Source organism: Ctenocephalides felis, unplaced genomic scaffold (genome assembly GCF_003426905.1).
Source record: "Ctenocephalides felis isolate EL2017-DRISC unplaced genomic scaffold, ASM342690v1 CF-g0.4_SCAFFOLD_01604, whole genome shotgun sequence".
NCBI classification, from domain to species: Eukaryota; Metazoa; Arthropoda; class Insecta; order Siphonaptera; family Pulicidae; genus Ctenocephalides; species Ctenocephalides felis.
In genome coordinates this window covers 2,933,323-2,956,207 of record NW_020537758.1, presented here as the reverse complement: position 1 = coordinate 2,956,207, position 22,885 = coordinate 2,933,323, and the positions used below count along the sequence as shown (strand labels likewise).

At 32.1% G+C, this 22,885-nt stretch overlaps 1 protein-coding gene across 1 annotated transcript; it reads left to right on the top strand.

Annotated features, from left to right (window-relative positions):
* Positions 1 to 79: 79 nt before the first annotated feature.
* Positions 80 to 21,960, top strand: LOC113372178 (AF4/FMR2 family member 4-like). The gene is made up of 11 exons (XM_026612505.1): positions 80 to 369; positions 2,634 to 6,446; positions 8,019 to 8,191; positions 9,837 to 9,942; positions 11,609 to 11,943; positions 13,443 to 13,487; positions 13,770 to 13,907; positions 14,021 to 14,519; positions 16,577 to 16,863; positions 19,414 to 19,596; positions 21,747 to 21,960. Exons 2-11 carry the CDS (start codon positions 2,927 to 2,929, stop codon positions 21,819 to 21,821), a joined length of 5,361 nt encoding a protein of 1,786 aa, XP_026468290.1. The 5' UTR covers positions 80 to 369; positions 2,634 to 2,926; the 3' UTR covers positions 21,822 to 21,960.
* The last annotated feature ends 925 nt before the right edge of the window (positions 21,961 to 22,885 follow it).

Here is a 22,885-nt window from a genome sequence, read left to right as displayed (position 1 = left end):
TCCCCCGCTAGATGTCTCCCCCATCGCTTGTATTGTATTGTGATACTCGAGTTGCCTTTGCAAACAAAATGGCGTAGCATAATGTGAAAGGCAACTCGTTGTTTGATTTTAATCGTCGTTTCAAACGATAAAAACGCTCTCAAATACTAATTAATTAATTGCGCGAGTGACGATTGCATCCCCGTTGTGTTTGTTATGTTAAATTGTGCAGATACGTGCGCGTTCTGAGTCAAAATCGTAGACAATCACAGGAACCGAAAACGAATACGAGTACGAAGCCATATTTATGATGTTATCAAGTTTTGTGATTATTATGTTTTGAAGGAAAACCGGGAACGTTTTGGAAGTGTGCTAGAAGATTAATCGGATGTAAGTTGTTTAATGGATTTATTGTTTTGTTGTGGAATGTTTTGGTGTGGTGGATATTTGGCGGCGTTTTTGTGAAGTGGCAAGGTGGACGCGGGGTCTTTTGTATTGTAATTATGTAGCCATTCATTTCATTCCGGTAAGGATTACATTGTTACAATGTACGTTTTTAGGCGACGAAAATGTTATTTGGGAATGGAAAACGTTACATTTGTGGGCTACAATGGGAAAACAATTAATCATAATTGTATATGTCACTTTGGGTTACATGGCTAACTTTTTGTGTACGAATTATCAAACAGATAGAACACTTGCACAACTTTATTGTTTATTGTTTTTGATCGATACGAAATTTTTAGACGAAACAATATTACATAGGTAAATTGAATAAACAATGTGTATCTAATTAAATATATTATATGAACATATATTTATTTACATAGAGGTATATTTTTATATCTTTTTTATTTAATAATACAAGGATATCACAATATTGCAAAGAGGACTTTCAAAGCCCTCTTTCTAATTATAAACATTATGCTTGATTTCATTTATTCATTTTGTTCTTTTTTCAAATTATGGTGTTCTGTATTTTTTGCTTTGGTTTTTAAGCTATTTGAGACCTTTTTTAGGAAAAGAAACCAGTATCATAGACGAAGAAAATATTTTATAAAAGAAGTATCTGTCTAAAAAAAATCTAAATTATTGATTGAAGTCAAAATTAGCATATTCAGAGATTTTATAAAAACTATTAGCTATTATTAACTGTGGAGTTTTACTTATCGAAGGAAAATAAATTTAAAAAGTTGTATGTCAACTCCATCGATGTTGTAAGATTAGAAGTTATTTATTTCATATTTATGTAAATATCATATTTTTGGGTACAAAACTATACTCATTAAACAAATTACTACTTTAATTAAATTTGTTACAGTAAAATGTAAGTTGTTTTATAAGATTAAGAAGAAAATTCAAATGGGATCTTCTTGATAGTATGCGAGTTGAAGATAAATCAAAGTTTGCAGTTTTTATTACAACTGGATTGATTTTTACAATTTCATTGCGTACAATTTTTTTTTTTATATTAATTATTGAAATTTTACTTTCATGAGTTTTGCTTATTTTATGTGGATTAACTTTTTAATAACTTAGCCGTTTACTGCTCTTCTTCTGGTTTTAAATAAAAAAAATTAAATTTAAATCATTTGTATCCAAAACTTGTCAATCTAATGTTTGTATGTATGCGTATATATATATATATATATATATATATATATATATATATATATATATATATGTTATTTGTATCAAATTCATCAAGGCATATCAAATTCAAAAAAAAATATTTTATATAACTTTTTCTCCAATGTTTTGAAATATTATCTTATGTTATCTTCAGTGGTACTAAAAATTAAAGAACAATACAAATATAAACTAACTAATATAAAATCACATAACATTGTGAATAACATTTAAATTTGAAGACTTTATTTAGTTTAATTCTATTTTAGATACTAAAATTTTATTTATTTTTATCAATATTTTTACTTTTTACTTATTCTATCTTTTTGTTACTTTTTACATTTTTATTAAATTAATTACTTTGTTTTTTGGTATATTTTATTAATTGTTGTGTTATATCAATAATTATCTGTTTATATTTATAAAAAATAATTGATTTATGCTTTTGTGAATATATTTCAATTTTTGTATGCTCCAGTTTATATTATCATTAAAGATGACATAAGAATATATCAAAACCTTTGAGAGAAACAAAGATACTTTATAAAATCTTTAATTGTTATTTCATGTGTATTGTCCTAAAGAATTTGATAAACATATTTTGACATAAAATTATTATAAAGAACTCAATATATATTGTGTGTGGGTCTATAATAGAATATTTAATATAATTTCTAATGAAACAATTTAATGGCTTTTATATATGTGGAGTCTCAGTTTGACTCTTTCAAATGATAAAACAATTTATAAAATAATCAACAAAAAGTATTAAACAGTGACACAACCAATATTAAAAAAAAATTTATATACAATTAAAAAATGAAGCTTGAAACGTATAATTAAAATTGAGACTCAAAATGTATGGAAGATACATTTTGAATAAAATTTCAAAACATTCTTGAGTTTCTCTTTTTAACAACTTAATGTAAATGCCTGTATAATTTTTGTGTTCATAATTATATATACAGAAGCATTTTATTGTTTTATTATCTAGCTATTTTCAACTCATATTTTTCATTTTTCAGATTTTCCCGTAAGTTACCTCAATAGAAGCAGGCAGTTACCATTGCCGAAGGCGAAACTTGTATTTATATAGAAATCTTTTCCTGCAACACAAGGTCAGTAAGTGTCTATCTTGGCCTGACGTATTTTGCCTAAGTTAGGTATGTACCTGGTTGGCGATCCGAAATACGGCGCAAAATTTAACGCCAGTCCTTGCGTAAGGGACGACATTTGTGGAAGATGAATAATTAGCAACGATATTTAAGATAGCACTAGATATCGTCAACAGTTTATTTTGGTTATTTCCAAAAGCACTATGGATCCAGTGGGACCATGGTCTGCCTACGCTTCGTACAACCGATTGACGGGCGTACAGCCTGGTTCTACCGGCGGGGATTTTCACCATCACCTTGCCGCCAGCGGAGCCACGGGGTTGACGCACAACGCGGCCAGCGGAGTCCCTTCGACCACTTCGCAGCTGCTGTTGCAAGCGGCCCACACGACTGCCTCGCTGGCCGGACAGCTTGGCAGCTCTACGGCGTCTCCATTCAATCCGGGGACCTTTCTGTCACCACCCCCAGTGGCCTATGACGCAATGTTTTCGCCGCTATTTCACCACGGCAATCCGAAACCGGCTCATTACAGTTCTACCATCAATGCCCAGCATCGGCAGGCTTTGGCCCAAGCTCAAGCAGCTGCGGCCTCGAAACAGGCCAGTGTCGAATCTGATCTATCCACATTGCGTGAGAATTACAACCAGCATCATCAGTCGCTAGCCGCTGCTCAGAGCAGTGGCTTCTTTGACCAGTCAACGGCCTCGGCTCAAGCTGCCTCGTCAGCTTTGGCCTGGCAAAGTAACAATCAGTTACCCAGCCCATTTGGCATTTTGCCACATGAGAGTGTAGTGCCCTCATCCCCTGGGCCTCCTAATACAACGAAAGCAACTACGGCGGTGTATGAGAATTTCAATGCACATTTTGCAGCAGCACAAACTTTAAATAATCATATCAACACACAAATAGTGTCGGCAAACAATAAAAGTGCAAGATCAGCATCACCTCAAGTAGTCAATCCACCAGTGAAACCTGTCGCATCACAGGCATCGAGCAACAGTGCGTCCTTTTATCAAGCACCTTCTAGTTTCGGATCTTCAGAGCCTCTGACGAGTTACAGTGGGACTAATGCAGCTAAACAACAACAAGAATACCAATCAGGGAGTGGAAGTAAGTCATTTTCATCGAGCAGTCAACAACAAAATGCTAGTTCGTCTTCTCATATATCACAGCAGTCTTGTATAGTGTCCACTCCTCCCTCTGTCACATCCCCGTCAAAAGAATATCGTGTCAATAGATCTTCAGTTACTTCCAATTCAATGTATAGTTCCTCAGTTACATCACGTTCCTCTGATAAAGTATCTAATTCTCGTTCAACGCCTTCTAGTAATTTTGTACCACCTTCTAGTAAAAATTCATCATCTCAAGTTCAGACCAAGGCTCAGGCAAAAGTGTATCCTGAGTCTAGGTCATCTGAAGAAAACGCTCAGCCCCAATCATCCCCAATTAGTTATTCCATAATGGATGCCCCCGGTAGGTTAAGTTATTCAGGTAGTAATAGTTCTTCCAAAACTAGTTCAACTAGATCTATAGTTTCAAATCAATATCAATCAGCACAACCTTCATCTTATCGTCATTATCAATCTGGAAATAACCCAGATCCTGAGTATCATTCAAGAAATAAAAATTCTAATACCGATAGTCAGTATTCAAATAGTTCGAACCAGCAAAATGGGCCAGATTGTGGAGTTGTAGTCCCAAGAAGGCCCAGTCCATTGCAAGCCCGTTCACAAGCATCTCCCTTAGGTCATGTTCCCAGTCCTGCTTATCCCATGTATAATAGTCCTATGAATTCAATAGCATCCCCTCAGCATGCAGAACAATCCCAAATGTCCACTTACAATAAGAGTTCTGTAGCGCCTAGATCTCCATTAGATGTAACAGTTTCAAGACCTGCCTCTCAAGGCAGTCAGGTAGCATATCCCTCTGTCATAACTCGAGCTTTGGGCATTGATCAGGGTAAATCGAATGCCGGCTATTCGGAATCGACAAATTCGAGATATGACAGAAATCCAACACCCCAATCTTCACAAAGCCAACAAAATTGCTGGGACAATAATGATAACCGTCAAAGAAAATACACTTCTTACAGTAGCACTAGTACAAATTCCGATATTCAAAATGTTAGAACGATAGAAATACAATCACAATTAGTTATACCTCCTTCAGTTAACCAACAAAATATAGCACAACAGGTGGTGCAGCAGAGACCTGCCGTTGCCGCCGATTCTAATAAACAACAAGCGTATTACGACGGACAGACGAGCAACGCTACCACTTTGCAAGATTTGTCGAGTTGCCGAGGCGATCCTATGAGCATTGTAAAAAATTTGCAAAATTTACAGCAGCAAAGCTGCCAGGTTCAACAGCAGGTCGAAGTTAAACCTGTTGCAGCACCTGTTGTGGAAAAGGTTACAGTTTCACCCGCACCTACGGCTGCAGCGTCCAAGCGAAGGAAAAGTAGTGAGAAACCTAATCTGAACGAATTAGCTGGAGCTGCCATGGCCGAATATTTCACGAATCGGGTACCACCTCCTGCACACAGCTCTACGACTAATCAGCCCCAACAGAACGGTACATATTTCGATTTCGAACGGTGGAATTTACCGCCTCCGCCTCCCAAAATGTTTACGGGGGCTGCTTCCGCGTTCGGTTCTCATTCGGCTAATTTCAATAGCCAACACCAGAGCCTGATGGTGCCACATCCGCATACGCACCACGCGCCGCCTATTCCATACTTTTCGTCCTTTCACTTGGCACCGCATCATCCTTCGTCCGCCGCGAGTAGTGAATTTCACAATTCTTCCACTGCCAGTAATTCCTCTGAACAGCAACTCCCTTACGAAAATCCGAATCAGTCGTCCAATAATTCCCAACAACAGACTGCTGCATTTGCTGAATCACAGCAACGTGAAGACGAACAGCCCAAAGTTGTCGTTCCGAATATAGAGGAAGAACTTGGATTTCTTGCAGAAAACAATCGAAATCAACACCAACAACAACAACAGCAACAAGCGAACGCCGGCGGCGCAGGCATAGTCCAGCAGGGGCAAGCGAACAGTATGCCGGTGGCGCAGCAACAGCAGGGCAACGACATGGTGCCCAAGATCCAAGAGAAGAAAGTGACTGTGCCCGTGACGAGCGGTTCGGGGTTCATGGCGAGCTATTTGAAATTCTTACAAGGCGAACGCGACTCGTCGCCGCCGCCTGCGTCACGCGGAGCTCGCAAGACTAATACGTGGTCTCGGCCGACTCCGACGGTGACCAGTTCCGCATCTCCTGCTCCGGTCGTGACAGCAAAACCCGCCGACAATCTGGCTAGCAACGGCATGCAGCAGTCGTCGCACCAGCAGCAGCAGCAGCAGCAGCAGCAGCCCACTCCTCACCAGAACATAATCGCTCAGGTGAAGAGCAGCGAGGACGACCCGCGCTACTTTCCGCTGCCCAAGGAGCGAAAGCGCAAAGGCTTCGACAGTTCGGACGACGGTTTCGACACGAGCGACGACGACGGCGGCCTCGGCCGTTCGCGCATGAAGCCCGTGCTGAACGTGCCGAGCGGCATGCCGGCCGAGAAGGCCAAGAAGCCGGGCAGGCCGCCGATGGCGCAGAACAAGCCGTGCGCCGCCACTGCCCAGAAAAAGTCGCGAACCCCGAACCCTCCGAACGCGCCGGCACAGTCGCAAATGCAGGGCCAACAGTACTATCAACAGCCGGCCGAAGAAGGTGCGTTCAATTTTCTAGATTTCCACTTCCGAAACCGACAGAGGTGGTGAAGTTATGTCGTTTGTTAATTGTTTTCATAAAAAGTTGCCATTTTCTCGCTCGAATACGAATCGTTTTCGAACATAGGCCCGGGGGGTGCTACCAGGTATAAAATCACTACTGTGCAGTATTGTTATTAATCGAAATGGAAAGTAATTAATTAATGAAATGAAAATTAATTTTTAGTGTCTTACATATTATAATTATTAAAACAAATGGTGTCCTCCTACGCCGTACTTTGTACAAATCTTAACCCAGTGCTGTATCGGACAGACAAACAGACTTTATTATGTATATAATAACAAACAACCATGTGTATTTGAATATGGACAGTATTCAATGTTTTTAGTTAGGCCTTAGATATATATAACAGACACACACACACACCCACACACATACACAAAAAAAACTCGAAAAATGATATTATTAATCATACTTTTAATGTAGCTTTGAAATAAAGAAAATACATATTTTTATTGATGCTAAAGACATAAGTAACTATTGCATAGGACAAAAGGCAGCCAATCAATTATATACGTATAAAATAATTTATATGCATATAAAAATGTTGTAAAATATATGCAACACACAACTCTGTATATAGTATTTCATAACGCATATATGCTACCTAAGTAATAATTGTACATTTTTGCAACAATAATTTTTAATTATTGACTATATGAAAGTATTATTGACGCTCAAATTGAGCTAAGACATTTAATTTTTTCTAGATATTTTATTTGACAAAATTCTATTTAATTATTGTTATTTGTTCATGCACGATGATTCTCTAATAATATTATGTAAATACTTTTGTAATATAGTTGATATCAAATCAGAAAATAAAATACAAAGTATATGAAAGTCTTTATATATGGAGTTTGCTGTATACTGTTCTCTGCGGACTGTGAATTTATCCTTGGTAGCACCCCACCATACGTTTGGAAGACAATATGATACGAGATAAAAAAATCAAAACAAAAACAGACATCATGTACATTTAATGAAGACAACAGACAAATATATGCGAGCTATGCACACCCCCGAATGGAACAGCATCTGATCGATGAAGATCACCAGTGAGATAATATTTTGATTATTTTTTTTTTAAATTATGTGCTCGAAGATGATGTTTGATGACAGGGCTTGCCGTTGTGTGCATAGCTCTGTGTTTTTTGTGTGTCGTTGATAATTGTACATGATTTACTGAGTATGTATTGTTTTCTCAACTCCTATGACATCCTATCCTTGCCTATAATACTCACATTATTTTTCAGAAATTTTAATATAATTTTAATTTCACATATTTGCTTGTCTCATAAACAGAGACATATTAAAATTTAATTAAAATTCATTTCAAGAAGATGGTCAACTTAAATCATATTTTTTATAATACATTGTGTGGAGGAAAATCATCACAGGTAAATTTCTTTTCTCATGGCTTTTGCATGCTGACACAACTAACTAATCTGATTAATTTCAACAAATCTTTTATCCATTTATCCATTATTATGCAAATTGTTATTTGAGTAGCCGATCCATTATTGTTGCCCCCACGGAGAGAGACTTCGAAGAGGAAGGCCAAGGAGCGCAACAATATTGCCCAATTGATCGACAGACAGGCTGCAGGTGATATGGATGACCCTGAGGAGCCCCCAGAGTTTGTTGATTCGGATTCGGACCCTGCTTGGACCCCACAAGCCACGGTAAGATAATAGATACATATTTATAAGATTTAGATTTTTTTGTTCGGCGTTGAGTATCATCTCAGCGATTTTTTTATATATATACAGTACCTAAAACAATTGTAACAAAGTTTAAAAAAGATTAAATTTAAAGATTTCTTTTTAATGAATAAAAGATTAATGTTTTTTAAACTTTATAAAAATTCTCTTAAATACTGTATAAATATCAAAAAAAAAGCTGAATGATGACACACATACCGTGTCGAAACGTATAAATAAATAAGAATTATTTATTGTTGTTTTAACTCCACGATTGGCTGCGAATATAACATTCAAGAAGACATATTTATATAAACATACATGTAATATATTAAGATTTTAAAATTTTGAATTAAAAACCTCCTTTTTCCAATTTAATTTAATTTTTTTAATTCACTTTAATTTTTACATTATTTCATATAACGTTTTGCGAATATGGAATGTCATCTTTTTCTTATTAATTTTTTTTAATAAATATTATACAGTTTATACACACAATTTAAAAAATTTATTGCTTCAAAATAAAATCAGTTTCTTTGTCAAGAAAACTTAGATTTCGTTAGTCTGTATAGTTTTATTTTTGTATTATATTTAAATTGTCTTGAGTAAATTAATTAAACCTTTTTTTAAAAAATTGTGAAGGTTTTACAAATTTTTAAAACATAAATACAGCTAATTGGATTTTTTCTAGCTTCAATTATTAACTAAGTGGTCCCGCACCAAAAACTAAAATTTTTAAAAAAGATTCAATTTTCTTTTAGAACTATGTAAAAAATCGATTTCTGCGACTTTTAAAATTTTTGTAAAGAATTGACCTTTTATGAAAAATTGATGTGCTTTAAGGCAAATTGCTGCAACTTCCCGTACCAAAATTTTTTTTTTAATTTGAGATCTTTAAAATTCTTGATATAAATTGACCTTATTTGAAAAATTGATTTTTTAATACTTATATGTATATATTGGCAAATATTTGGAAATTTTAGAAGCGCGTGGTCGCAATATACCGGGTGAACATTGGTACGGAACCCATAAAAAAGTCTAACAAAATTTGTTCTTGTTATTAAAATTTCTATAAAATATGTGATAATTTGATGTGCATATGTCTAATGATCATTGTTGTCCGCTAAATGACTTTTTTTTTACTTTTTTTTGGATCTCCGAAACCGCTAGACCTGCCTTCCCAAAAATTTCACCAGTTCTTCATTTCGCCAATACAAATAAAATATTTCTTGAATCATACAAATCGGACGCTCCGTTCTCTTAAAAACTGAGTCACCATTTTTGTCACTTTTTGCCCTGTATCTTCGAAACGGCTAGACTTGCCTTTGCTAAAAACTAATCAGCACGTCTCCTTATCAATGCGAATCGAATGTTTTTTGAATCAGTCAAATCGATTGACCCGTGTTCCCGAAATACATCAATTCACACATAACATTCATTTTTTCTAAGGTATGCCAAAATGTTCAGAAACCTTTGAAACGTAAAGATATGCAAAAAATGTTATTTTCGATTTTTTGCGATTACTATACTTACCCTACGGGAAGTTAATAATAATAATTTATGTTCCCTCCTAGCTAATAGAATTTTCTAGCCCTAATTATTATTAATAATGATTTTTTCCTCCCAGGCTGATGAAGATGGTCTACCAGCAGTATCAGGAGTTGGCCGAAAGAAGAAAAAGAGCAAAGTGCCTAATCAGGGACGGAAAGCAAGAAGATCCAATATATTATCAGGTATAAATAAAATTTTACTTGATATAAAATCATTCATAATTGCTTTGGGTGTTTAATCCAAGAAACTTGGATTATAATTGTAAAATTCTAAGGCATGTTAACAAAATTATTTATATATTTAATATGTGTTTTTATAATGAGCATATGTGTTTTTCACGCTTTCATTGATGTTTGCTGTTGGACATTATTGGTAAATAAATTTCTGTTTATATATTCTGAGATTTTAATAAATATTTGTACAAATTGCACATGGTTTGCTTAAGGGCGCATTCTAGTGTAGAGCAATAAATTTTAGGTCATTTTTAAAATGTCGTAAAAGAAAGCAATGAATGTTTTTACTATCCATTATTTTTACCACTTGTTTACTAATATTATTAAAATACAAAACAAAAATTTAAAAAAAGTTGAAAATTGAAAAAACTGTCGGCTGATGAAGTGGGGGGTCTCAAAAAATTGTCACCTCATTCTTGACATGATTTCAGCCCTCCTAGCCATCCGAAATAAAAGAAATAAAAAGATTATTAATCTACAATGATGTCGCAATCGCCCGAACTAGCGATGAGTAAAACAATTTTTTTTTACAAATTGACGACTGTTTGAGAAAAAAGTGTCTTTTTTGACTGTTTTTTGAGTTTCTCGAAGTTTTTAAAAACAGTAAAAATTGGAATTTGGGGATACTGCTAGTTCGGGCAACAGATAGGTCTATAAACAAGACTCTCTGAAAATTTCAAGTGAATCGGTCGAGTAGAACTCGAGAAATCGTGTCAACAGTGAAAAAGCCTGTTCTGAGAAAAACCCATTTAAAGTTTTGCGTAAAGTTTTTTGCTGTCAAAGACATAAAATGATATGTAATACTTCTTTTATTTAATCTGCCGTTCCTGCTTCATGCATCGGACCTTCTTCTACTTCAAAAAAAACTATTTTCTGCATTTCTCTCCTCCAATCGAGCAGTTCTTTGAAGCGTTGGATGTGCGTATTTCAGATCGTTTCAGATTGTCTCGTCTTACAGCAAATGAATGAGTTTCTGGCCCAATTTGAATTACCATAAGGGTCATCATTTTTAAAATCGGAAAAAAACCTTCACTGAATTTGCAAACAGCAATAAATGTTGCTTTTCAAATACCCGAGATCGGGAATGAATATGTTTCGGCGCGAAAATCCAAAACAACGAGTTTAGAGACTCATTATTGTTCTGAGTTTCTGAACCTATACATCGAATTAATAATTCATCTGACGATAAACTGTCTTAAATTGGTCTGATGACTTCCTTATGCCTTATGTCCGATTGGACCCTGCCAAACCAGTTTGGAGACCGGGTCAATAAAATGCCTATATCTCCGAAAATAATTCAAATTTTCAAAAATCTTTTCGTACCCATATTTTTAGATAGTTGTTAAACTTTGAAAATATGAAACAAAAAAAAACAATTTTTTGGAATTCTACACTAGAATACCCCCTTAAAACTTCGGTTGTCTGCTACTTACATATCAAGACGAGGATAAGCAATTTGTAATAAGCTGTTAATTTCCACTAATTTGAAATCCAATATTGAGATGTTATATACAACACCATTAAAATTAACCATTTTCCCAAAAACTTCTTTTCACAATTTTCAATTACAAATGTGCATTTATTATACAATACTAATTATTTCCTCTATTCCTAGTTGCCGCCCAAGGAGCAGGCATAAACGACCTCGACTATTCGTCCGACGACGACGACATCCCTCCGCCGAAGCAGCGAGTCGGAGTCATCCAGCAGATGCAGCCCCAGCACCATCAAGTTAACACGAACTGCCAGCAGCAGCAGCAGCAGAATGTCATCCAGCATCAACAGCAGACGATGCCTCAGCAGCAGAACGTCATAATGCATCATTCGCAGCAACAGCAGCACCATGTTCAGCATCAGCAGCAGCAGAACATGATGCAGCAGAGGCAGAACAATGCCATTATGACGAATGTCATTCAGCAGCAGCAGCAGCCTGCGGGGGATCATTTCAAGGTGATAATGGATACATGGAGTAGTTGCTTGTTGCATCATTGTTTTTGCTAGATAGTAGAACTATTTTAATTAATTATTTATTCATAAGCAAGCCGTAATCAATAATAATAAATATTATTTTAGGCTTGTATTTTTTTTGTTATTTTCAATTAGAACTGGAACAGTCTTATTATAAACAAATATTCAACAAATTTTAATACAGAACAAATAATTTTTAACAAATCTTTGGCATAGAATTTTTTTTCAATTACAATATTTATTACAACTGTTAAAATAATAACATCTAGTAATAATAATAAACAATGATATAAATTTAAATAAATAAGAGTACAAAGGATATAATTTACATTAAAATGATATCCTAAAATGTAGTATGATGATTTAAAATAAAATAAAATCAAATAATAATAATAATAAAATTAATAAATAAGATAAATGAAATTGCATAGAATAAAATAAGAAATGAAAAACGATTTTGCTTTTAAAGGTTTCAAATTAATTTTATAACATTCTTTCTTCATATTTTTCATTTCAAAACATTCGTATTTTTAACAAATTTATTTGTATATCAAAAGTTTTATTTGATTTTTGTTGGGATCAGTATAAATTATAGTCTAATTAAAAAGAAAATACTTTGTCGACTTAGACTTCGAATTTTTATGAAGCAAATTATAATGTTATTAATTAAATAAAATAATATTTATTGTTCACGGCTTGCTTATGAATAAATAAATAAATGTTTTATATTTGTCCTATCAAAGTTTTTGTAAAATTAGATTTTTGTACTTTGAAAATATTTTTTGCATAATTTCATTTATTAATCCGTTCATTAACTCATTTATTTATTAATATATTTATTTACTTAGTTATTACATCTCATTATTACAGTTTTTTTTACTTTAAGAATATATACTTTATAATTTATTTTGATAAACAACTTTTAAATTTTTTGTTTGCTAGTTGTTATGCTGCTTTATCAGTTATTTTTTTTGTAAATTTTGATTTTTTTAAATTCTAATTTATTTTAAAAAACAACTCTTAAATATTTGTTAAAAATATTCTTTGTATACTTTCTAAATAATTTTTTAGAAACAACTTTTAAATTTTTGTTTGTTAGATTTATATATTATAGTTTTTTTTGTACATTTTTATTTTTCTTCCTTAATAAAATGTTTTTTTTGAAGACTTTCTCATCTAATTTATTATACAAATTATATTTCTGCACAATTTGTGAAGTAGAATTTTAATCTTCGCTTCCTGCACGTTTTATGATTTCAAACTATTTCAATGATTTTTTCATTTTTTATACACTTTCTGTATCCAGTTACTCGAGTTTCAGCTGATTATTTCTTACTAAAACAATGTGTATATTAATTTGTATGCATAATGCTTATTTTGTTACCAATATTATTTTAGTTACTAATATTATTATTTAGTTGTAGATTTTTTGCATGCCTTGCTTTTGCTTTAAATGTATTTTTCTGTAACATTTCATGTAGTTTGCACGGCCGAGGAGTAAATATCATCCACAGGTTTCTATTTATGTAAGTTTTTATATAACAAATATTTAATAATAATCATTATATATATATATATATATATATATATATATATATATAACAACATAGTTTCATAAGAATAAATTAGTAAAAATATGAATTTTTGTCAGTAATTTTACATTACCTTTACTACATACATACATTTGTTTATAACTATTTATTCTAAATTAAAATATGTTCCAAACAATCACAATCATTTACTACTTCTCATCTAGATTTTATATAAATTTTCTTATACTATTACTAAACTTATGTAATTTTTTTTAGCACGATTCCTTTGTGATTGCAAGAGCTGATTTGGTACACGAAAGGCCTACTCTATGGCGTGTGGATGGAAAGTCGCTGTTGCAGAAGTTTGAGCCATTTGAGAGAGATGGCACACTGCTTTATAGGAATATATCTACTGTAAGTGTTAGAATTGTAATTTAATATGTATATATACATATATATATATATATATATATATACATATATATATATATATATATATGTATATATATATATAATTTTTTTTCCAGTATGCGGCCTGGGTCCCAGAAAACAGGCGCCTGTACGTAGTGGCCCCCGTTAGAATCCTCAGCCACACGCACCAGGAAACCATCGTCGAATTTCTGCGCAACATGCTCGTCCTCAACGACCAGCAGCAGGAGCACCAGAACAACACAAACGCTCCCAACAATCCACCGACTGCTCCACCACAGAACGTTGTAAACAATCAACAACAACAGCAAGTGGTGGTGCAGGGAAACAATCAGCAACAACAGCAACAGCACCAGGTGATTGCGAATAACCAGCAAGTGCATCAGATTGCAAACAATCAGCAGCAGCAGGTGATTGCGAATAATCAGCAAGTGCAGCATGGTGGTGTTGTGAGAGCCGGTGGAAGGGATAATGATTTTATACAGAGGTGTATGGATTCGACGATGGTGTATCAGGATAACTTTGAGGTTTATATACAGACGCTGATTTCGCAGTCGTTGGATTCGAACTTTTTGACGGAGATCTTCCAAGAACAAGGTAATAATAGACACATGGCAAGTTGTAAATTGAAATACAGTAGAACCTCGATTATCCGGACCTCGGTTATACGGATTCGCGATTATCCGGACATAATCGCGTCGGAACTTGCATATTCTGATGTGCATATATGCATTAATACGTTCTCTGTTTTGACGTGCATTTTATATACAGTTTTAAAGGGTGGTATTATCTCTTAAAGATAAAATAAATATTTAGAATCATTAAAATGGCGAAACCGGCCGTAAGTTAGCTAATAGGTATGGTGTAGTGTAGATATATCCACTATAAGCGATATTAAAAAAAATGCCGATTCAATTTTGTCGTACATTTGCAAGTTAGATAGTGAAGAGGGGAGTGAAAATCGGAAAATGATGAAGAAACGGAAAAATTAACTCTTAGAAGAAGCTTTATATTATTGGTTCTTACAAAAACGATCAACTGGACAGCCGATATCTGTGAAAAGGCATTACAGTTAAATGAAAAATTAGGCGACTATGAATCGTTTGTGGCAAGTAGAGGATTGATTTTTGTTGATATCTATGTATGTATTTGTTATTTTTGATAAACAGAACATTATTCTTCATAATTTGGATTATCCGGATTTTCGATTAACCGGATGCCTATCGACAACAATTAGTCCGGATAATCGAGGTTCTACTGTATTGTTAATTTGTTTGAGTAACAGTTGTTTTTTTTATTAACTTTCCGTACGGTAAGTTATAGTAATGGGCCGAAAATCGAAAATGAAAATTTTTGCATTTCTCGACGTTTTAAAGGTTTCTGAACATTTTACTGGCATACCTCAAAAAATTAATGTGTGTGTGTGTGTGTGTGTTTTATATGTCCGCATTTTTTCGTCCACGTTTCCGGGCGCACGGATCAACCGATTTGAATGGTTTAAAAAGCATTCGATCCCTATTGATAGGGAGATGTACTGATTAGTTTTTGGCAAAGGCAGGTCCAGCTTTTACGGAGATACGGAGCAAAGATTGCAGAAAATACAAATCGAGTTTTTGAGAGAACGGATCATCTGATTTGTATGATCCAAAAAACATTCAGTTCGTAATGACGGGTAAAAGTGGTTATTAGTTTTTGGCAAAGGGCAGGTCCAGCGGTTTCGGAGATACAGAGCTAAATGTGCAAAAATGGCAGTTTTTTGGAGTACTAAGCGTCCGATTTGAATGATCTAATAAACTTTCTGCTTGTATTGGCAAAACAATTGCTTTCGAGGATAAAAAAATTATTACACTTTTTTTTTATTTTCCATAAAAGATTTTTGTAGTTTTGGATTAAAAATTCAAAAAATGACCCAGGCTAAGCACAGTCTAAGCGCCACTTTGGTACAAATGTTTACCTAGGTGCGTTTAGACTGTTTATGTACTGGAGCACTTTTCCAATTTTGTGAGAAAACCATTGAAAATGTGAAAATGCCGCCAACCTAAGCACAGTATAAGTGAAAATGTCGCACAGAATTGTTTCCAAATGCGTTTAGACTCTGACTATGAAGGAGCACTTTTTCAATTTTGTGCAAATTAGGCAACTATTTTTTTGATTTTGAAATTGAATTCGAAATGAAATGACGATTGTTAATGTTCTAGAGATAAATTGATTGATTTATGATTTTCATTTGATTTGCTCAGATATAACAAAATAGCAAAAATAATGAAAGTTACAGTATTTGTAATGATATATTTGAAAACGTTCAAAATTTCTCGAATATTTCATTACGGTACGGAAAGTTCCAGCAATTTGCCTTAAGGCATGATGCCATACACCACTAGTTTATTTTTTATTTTACAAGACTTCAATACAATAATATTATTTTAACAAGGCCCATGACAATATTTTACAAAATTTTATATAGTTACATTGATATATTTAATATATATATTTATTCTTTTTTTTATCAATTTTATTTAATTTTAATTTTATTTTTATAAGCTTACATTATAAGTACATATATTTTTTTATTAATTAATAAGTATTCTTACAATTATTATTTTTTTACTTCTATTAAGTTATAAGTTTACTCCTAATAATTTTCTTTTACTTAGATGAGTATTTCCTGAGCAACGTTAAAACGGTAGACGATCTAACAAACGACCGAAGGATCTGTCTAGTGAACATCAGTCGTATACCTAGAAACCTAGAATTATCTGTGGCCACCTGGCCTTGTTTTAATATTATAACTGAATTAGGGGTGCAACAAGGAGCCCAATGTATTGTTTGTCAAAATTTGTTGAGGGACGGAGGACAAGCCAGGTTGCTTCTGTTTGGACAACCTTATAATCAGGTCACGCTTGAAGGCTGTCAGCCTGATGGAAGTATCAGAATGGAAAAGGTAATAGATAGATATATGTAAAATATCAGTAATTAAAAACAGTTTTATTGAAAGAAAATACAATACATTTGTTTATTCTGCGTTTGTTTCTCATTTTTATATACTTTTACAATATATATTAGTTATAAAACAAATTTATTAAATTGATTAGATTTATGTTTTTTTACATGTTTTTATTTATATTTTTCTGTAATTATGTATTTTTAACTTCCCGTAGGGTAAGTTATTGTAATGGGCCGAAAATCGGAATTGAAAATTTTTACATTTCTCGACGTTTTGAAGGTTTCTGAACATTTTGGCATACCTCAGAAAAAATGGATGTGTGTGTATGTGTGTGTGTGTGTGTGTGTATGTATGTGTGGATACAAATATCCAGTCACGTTTTAGGGCGCACGGATCAACCGATTCAAATGGTTCAAAAAACATTCGATTCCTATTGATAAGGAAAAGAGCTGATTAGTTTTTGGCAAAGGCAGGTCCAGCCGTTTCGGAGATACGGAGCAAAGAGTGCAGAAAATAGAAATCGAATTTTTGAGAGAACGGAGTATCCGATTTGAATGATCTAAAAAACATTCAATTAGTAATGATTGGAAGAAGTGTTTATTAGTTTTTGGCAAAGGCAGGCCCAGCCATTTTGAAGATACGGAGCTAAATATGTAAAAAATGGCAGTTTTTGAGAGAACTAAGCGTCCGATTTAAATGATTCAAAGAACTTTCTGCTTCTCTTAACAAAATAATTGATTTTGGAAAAAAAAATTTTGTTCCATTTTTTTTTTTTTTTTTTTTTTTTTTTTTTTTTTTTTTAGTTTTTTGTAAATCGAAAACATTTCAGATTTTATTTTTAATTCTGACTATAGTTCTAATATACTTTACAAATAATTTCAACTCTGCAATTCAGTTTATATAATTCTTATAAATATTAGACAATGTTACAATATTTATAATAATCTATTTGAAAACATTCAGTATTCCTCGAACATTTAGTTACGGTACGGGAAGTTCCAGCAATTTGCCTTAAGGCACGATGCCATAATTGCCTCAAGACAGAATTCCACTTACAGCTAGTTATATTGTTTTAAATTGTAACCCTGAAATATTTAATTGTAGCACTGAAGATGGGTCAAATCAAGACCCAAAACGTATGTTTTCTTAATAAAAACATTTTCGTTCAATAAAACTTTTTAATTACTGAATTGATGTCCAAGAACTATTTTATCATATTATTTCACCATCTGAAAAACCTCTCGCTTTATATATATATATATATATATATATATATATATATATATATATATTAAATAATTTGTGTCTCCTAGTAATTATAGATTTAAGTCTAAAGGGTAAGAATAATTTGTTAAAATTTGTAAATGAAATTTGCAAATAATTTATATAACAGCCCACTTATTTGTTATTATTAACTTCCCGTAGGGCAAGTTATAGCAATCGCAAAAAAATCGAAAATGAAAATTTTTATATATCTTTACGTTTCAGAGGTTTCTGAACATTTTGGCATACCTTAGAAAAAATGGATGTATGTGTGTGTGTGTGTGTGTGTGTATGTATGTGCGGATACAAATTTTTGTCGACGATTTCGGGAACACCGATCAACCGATTTGAATAATTCAAAAAACAGTCGATTCGTATTGATAAGGAGACGTGCTGATCAGTTTTTGGCGAAGGCAGGTCTAGCCATTCCGAAGATACGGGGCAAAAAGTGCCGAAAACGGTAACTCAGTTTTTAAGAGAACGGAACGTCCGATTTTAATAATTCAGAAAACATTTTACTTGTATTGACAAGGCGAAGAACCGATCAAATTTTCATGAAGGCAGGTCTAGCGGTTTCGGAGATCTAATGAAAAAAGTAAAAAAATGCCATTTGGCGGTCAAAAATGATCATTAGACATATGCAAATAAAATTATCAGATATTTTATAGAGATTTTAACAATAAGTATACATTTTGGTTTACATTTCTATGGGTTCCGTACCAATGTTTACGCGTTAGACGTCGACGCGGCGCTTACGCGCTTCGATATTTCGTCTTTATGCAGTTAAAGCAGTACGATTGCTTTGAAAAAAAGTTTAGATCTTTCAAAATATGTCAAAATAAAGAAAACATTTTTTTTTTCAAAAAAAATAATAAAAAAAAAATTTAAAAAAAATTTTTTTCAAAAAAAAGTAATTTTTTGTCCAATTTATAGTTTCTCAAAAATCTTATTTTTTCGAAGTAAATTTTTTTCAAAAATGTTAACCGTTTTTAAAAAAATAATATTTGGTACGGGAAGTTCCAGCAATTTGCCTTAAGGCACGATGCCTTAATTGCCTTAAGACAGAATTCCACTTACAGCTAATTCATTTATTTTCTCAAATATAATTAAGTTTAATGTCTAAAAGAACAAGTCCATTATCTCCATTATCTTTAACTCAACTATAAATTGTAACTTTTAATTGAATTTGTTGTATATTTTTTATCTTTTTATTTTTTATTCTCTTATACTATTGTAATATATTTCGGAAGTATGAATTTTATAATAAATTTCCTTTTCCTCTAGGACTTTTTGCTGTGTCGAGATTGCTCACCACGAATTGAACTTCTGAATAAAGTGGTGCATCAGAAATATTTGATGTTTATTGAATGTGCAAAACGTGTTACTGAAAAACGCACTCAGGACCCCAACAAGGACACCACTGTTATTCTGAATGAACTGCTGGCCGATGAGAATTGGTTGAGCCAGGTAAGAAATTTAAACATTCATTTATATCAATTTATATATATTTATTTTCTCGATTGAATTTATAAAATTATATATATATATACAGTAGAATCCGATTAGTATGCCGCCGGATATATTGACAACTGCTTAATATGACGTAATCGCACTAGAAAGTTTGGTTTCCATATAAAGTTCCTTAAAAAAACAGCTGTCTAGTCGGATATATTGACATCGCTTACATTGACATGTCGCTTATAATGACCCATTTTTGCAAAAAAATATGTCCAATTATAATGACCGACATGATTTTACATGATGTGGCCAAGTCTACGAAAGCAATTGCTATGTCTTTTGTGCACAATAGCACCAGGGACTGTTTTTACAATAAAATTATGTAAAGAAATCAATCAAAAATTACTGATTACTTATATTAAAAAAAAACACATTTGTATGTTTATGGGTAGGGTAGATTAATTATTAATGGCCCACCACGGATATCTCGTAAACAAGCAAAATTAGATTTTTTTTAACAAAAATATTTGATAGTAGAGGGCAAAAAATGTATAAACTCATAACCAGCCGTCACCTTTATTCTTATGACTTTGCTATCAGAAGATAAGCGGCACATAACTGCGATAAAAAGGACCAGCTGAACCTTTACTTTAGGTGTAAGCAATAAAATAGTAAAGTTTTTAAAAAAAGCAATTTTAAAAGAGATTAATTGAATAAATTGTTATTCCGGCTCTTCTGATGAATATTTCTGACCAATAGCAGGTCAATGTAATATACTGTGTTGTCCTTGTAACAAATGTACCCACAAAATTAATTAATTAATAGAAGAAATTGCATCTGTTTGCCTCCTGGTTGTTTCACTTTACCCCGTATGTGAAGTAAAATGGGTCAGATACCAAATATTTAAAAAATAGTAAAAAATATAATATTTATATAATTAAGAATTATGTACGTATGTATGTAACTTTTTCTGAACATAGTTCGATAGATGCTTTTTTGATGTATGTTATGTGTTGTTCATTGGGTTTAGACAGTATAATTATCGTAAGTCAAATTGGACCGTTGTGCTCCCGCCCTATCCTATGTCAATTTTATTTTATATTAAATTTAAATATGTGTCATTTTTATTTTTAATTAAAACGTTTGTATAGGCTTTTCTTTTAAATTACTGAAACATGTTACATATTTACATATTAAAAAGTTTTTCTTCAGTATGCTTAGTATGACGACCGGTTAGTATAACAAGATTTCGGCGTCCCTTCGATGTCATACTAAGCGGATTCTACTGTATATATATATATATATATATATATATATATATATATATATATATATATATATATATATATTCCGAACAGTAAATCCAATAATAAAAAACAATTTGTTTTTTGAAGATGTGAATTTGAAGATGAAAAAACAATTTGTTTTTTGAAGATGTTTAATACGACGTTTCGGAACTAGGTACGTTCCATCATCAGGTTTATTCTGTCAAATACAATGTTTTTTTTTAAATATTGATTAACATTAATTAATGATGGTCAATACAGATTAATTAGAAAAAAATTTTATAAAGGAATGGAAATTTTTTTCTAATTAATCTGTATTGACCATCATTAATTAATGTTAATCAATATTTTTAAAAAACATTGTATTTGACAGAATAAACCTGATGATGGAACGTACCTAGTTCCGAAACGTCGTTATTACACATCTTCAAAAAACAAATTGTTTTTTAAATTTGGATTTACTGGTCGGAAAAGAAACAATCAATATATTGAAAAAATCCAGGACTTATCTATTGAATATATATATATATATATATATATATATATATATATATATATATATATATAACACTTCAGATTTAACTGCTTTTTCTATATACAAATCTGAAGTTTTGACCTAATCTGTATTTACATAATTTTTAGAAAATCTTTGTCATTTGAATTTATTATTAAGAATGTTGCTCAATTTAAAATATTTTTGTTTTGAGACAGAAAGGTTTTTTTTGGTTTTAAAATATTAAAAACTAGCTAAATGTTGAATACTTGATTATTAATCTTATGAATCTGTAAAAATTCAATTAAATAACAATTACTCAGCATTCTCTATTAATTCAATATACTATTAATTTTATTAATAACTCTTACTTACTCTAGTTGTTCCGAGACGTAAGAAGCACCTGGGCAGAAGTGGACCACATGGAGCACCAGTGGCGCCTGTCCAGACAATGATTTCCCACTTCAAACGGTGTGTGTTTTATCGATGACAATTTTATTTACCGACTGCAAGACGTTTCTAGGTAGGCAGTCAAAGTGATAATTTTATTATGCTTTTGAATTATGATACACAATATTAATCTATTTACAAACAAACAAACAAACAAACAAACGGTTTATTTTGGACATTTAAAATTTGAAACAAGTGTTGTTGTAATGTTTTTTTTATATTAGCTTAAGAGTTTTGTTAATAAAGTTAAAACGTGTTAAGCTTTAATTATAGTTTTATGCTGAACATGTATGTACAATTTTACAAAAAGGCGTATTTATTGTATTTAAGTAAGTTTTTTTAAAGCATTTTGATCAGGGAACGGTTAGACATTTTTACAATTTTATTTTTGTGATTTTATGTACAATTTTACAACATATTTACTTTACAAAAGCATATTTATTATGTATTAATATTAAGTTTTAAAAGCATTTTAATTAAAAGGCTACATTTTTATGTACAATTTTGGATATAAGATACAACAAATCACCTTTTAGGCTATTTTATGAATTAAATTATTATTATTAAGAAGCACGTATAGAAATAGTTGTTTGTTTACAATGTTCTCGGTTTGTAATATTTATGAACATTCCAATTGTGTCTACTTGTGTTTCTATGAATGTAGCTATAAGGGAGCATTGTAATTCACAAAGATGCTTTTTGTTGCTAAAGAGGAAATATTTTAAAATACTCAATACGAGATACAAATTTTACAAAGTTTTCTATTTGAATTTAGCGCGTGAGCGCGCATAAGTTAGTTTGTAAAGTAATGTAAAATATTTTATAGCTTTTAATGTGGACACTTAACTTGTATTAGCCCCTTGATTATGAAATCATTATATATATATATATATATATATATATATATATATATATATATACGTGTATATATATATATATATATTTATATTTATAAACTATTTATTTAAATTATTTTTGGATTTTTTGCAAAAATTATACAGTAAAACCTCTTTATTCTTGCGTAGCTTCTTGAGAAATTCGTATTTGGGTCTTTGAAATTTATTTTGTG

Coding starts and splice junctions, on each gene's coding strand:
- LOC113372178 (XM_026612505.1), top strand. CDS start 2,927: ATGGATCCAGTGGGACCATGGTCTGCCTACGCTTCGTACAACCGATTG. Junction 6,447..8,018: donor TCAACAGCCGGCCGAAGAAG/GTGCGTTCAATT, acceptor TTATTTGAGTAG/CCGATCCATTATTGTTGCCC. Junction 8,192..9,836: donor CTTGGACCCCACAAGCCACG/GTAAGATAATAG, acceptor TTTTCCTCCCAG/GCTGATGAAGATGGTCTACC.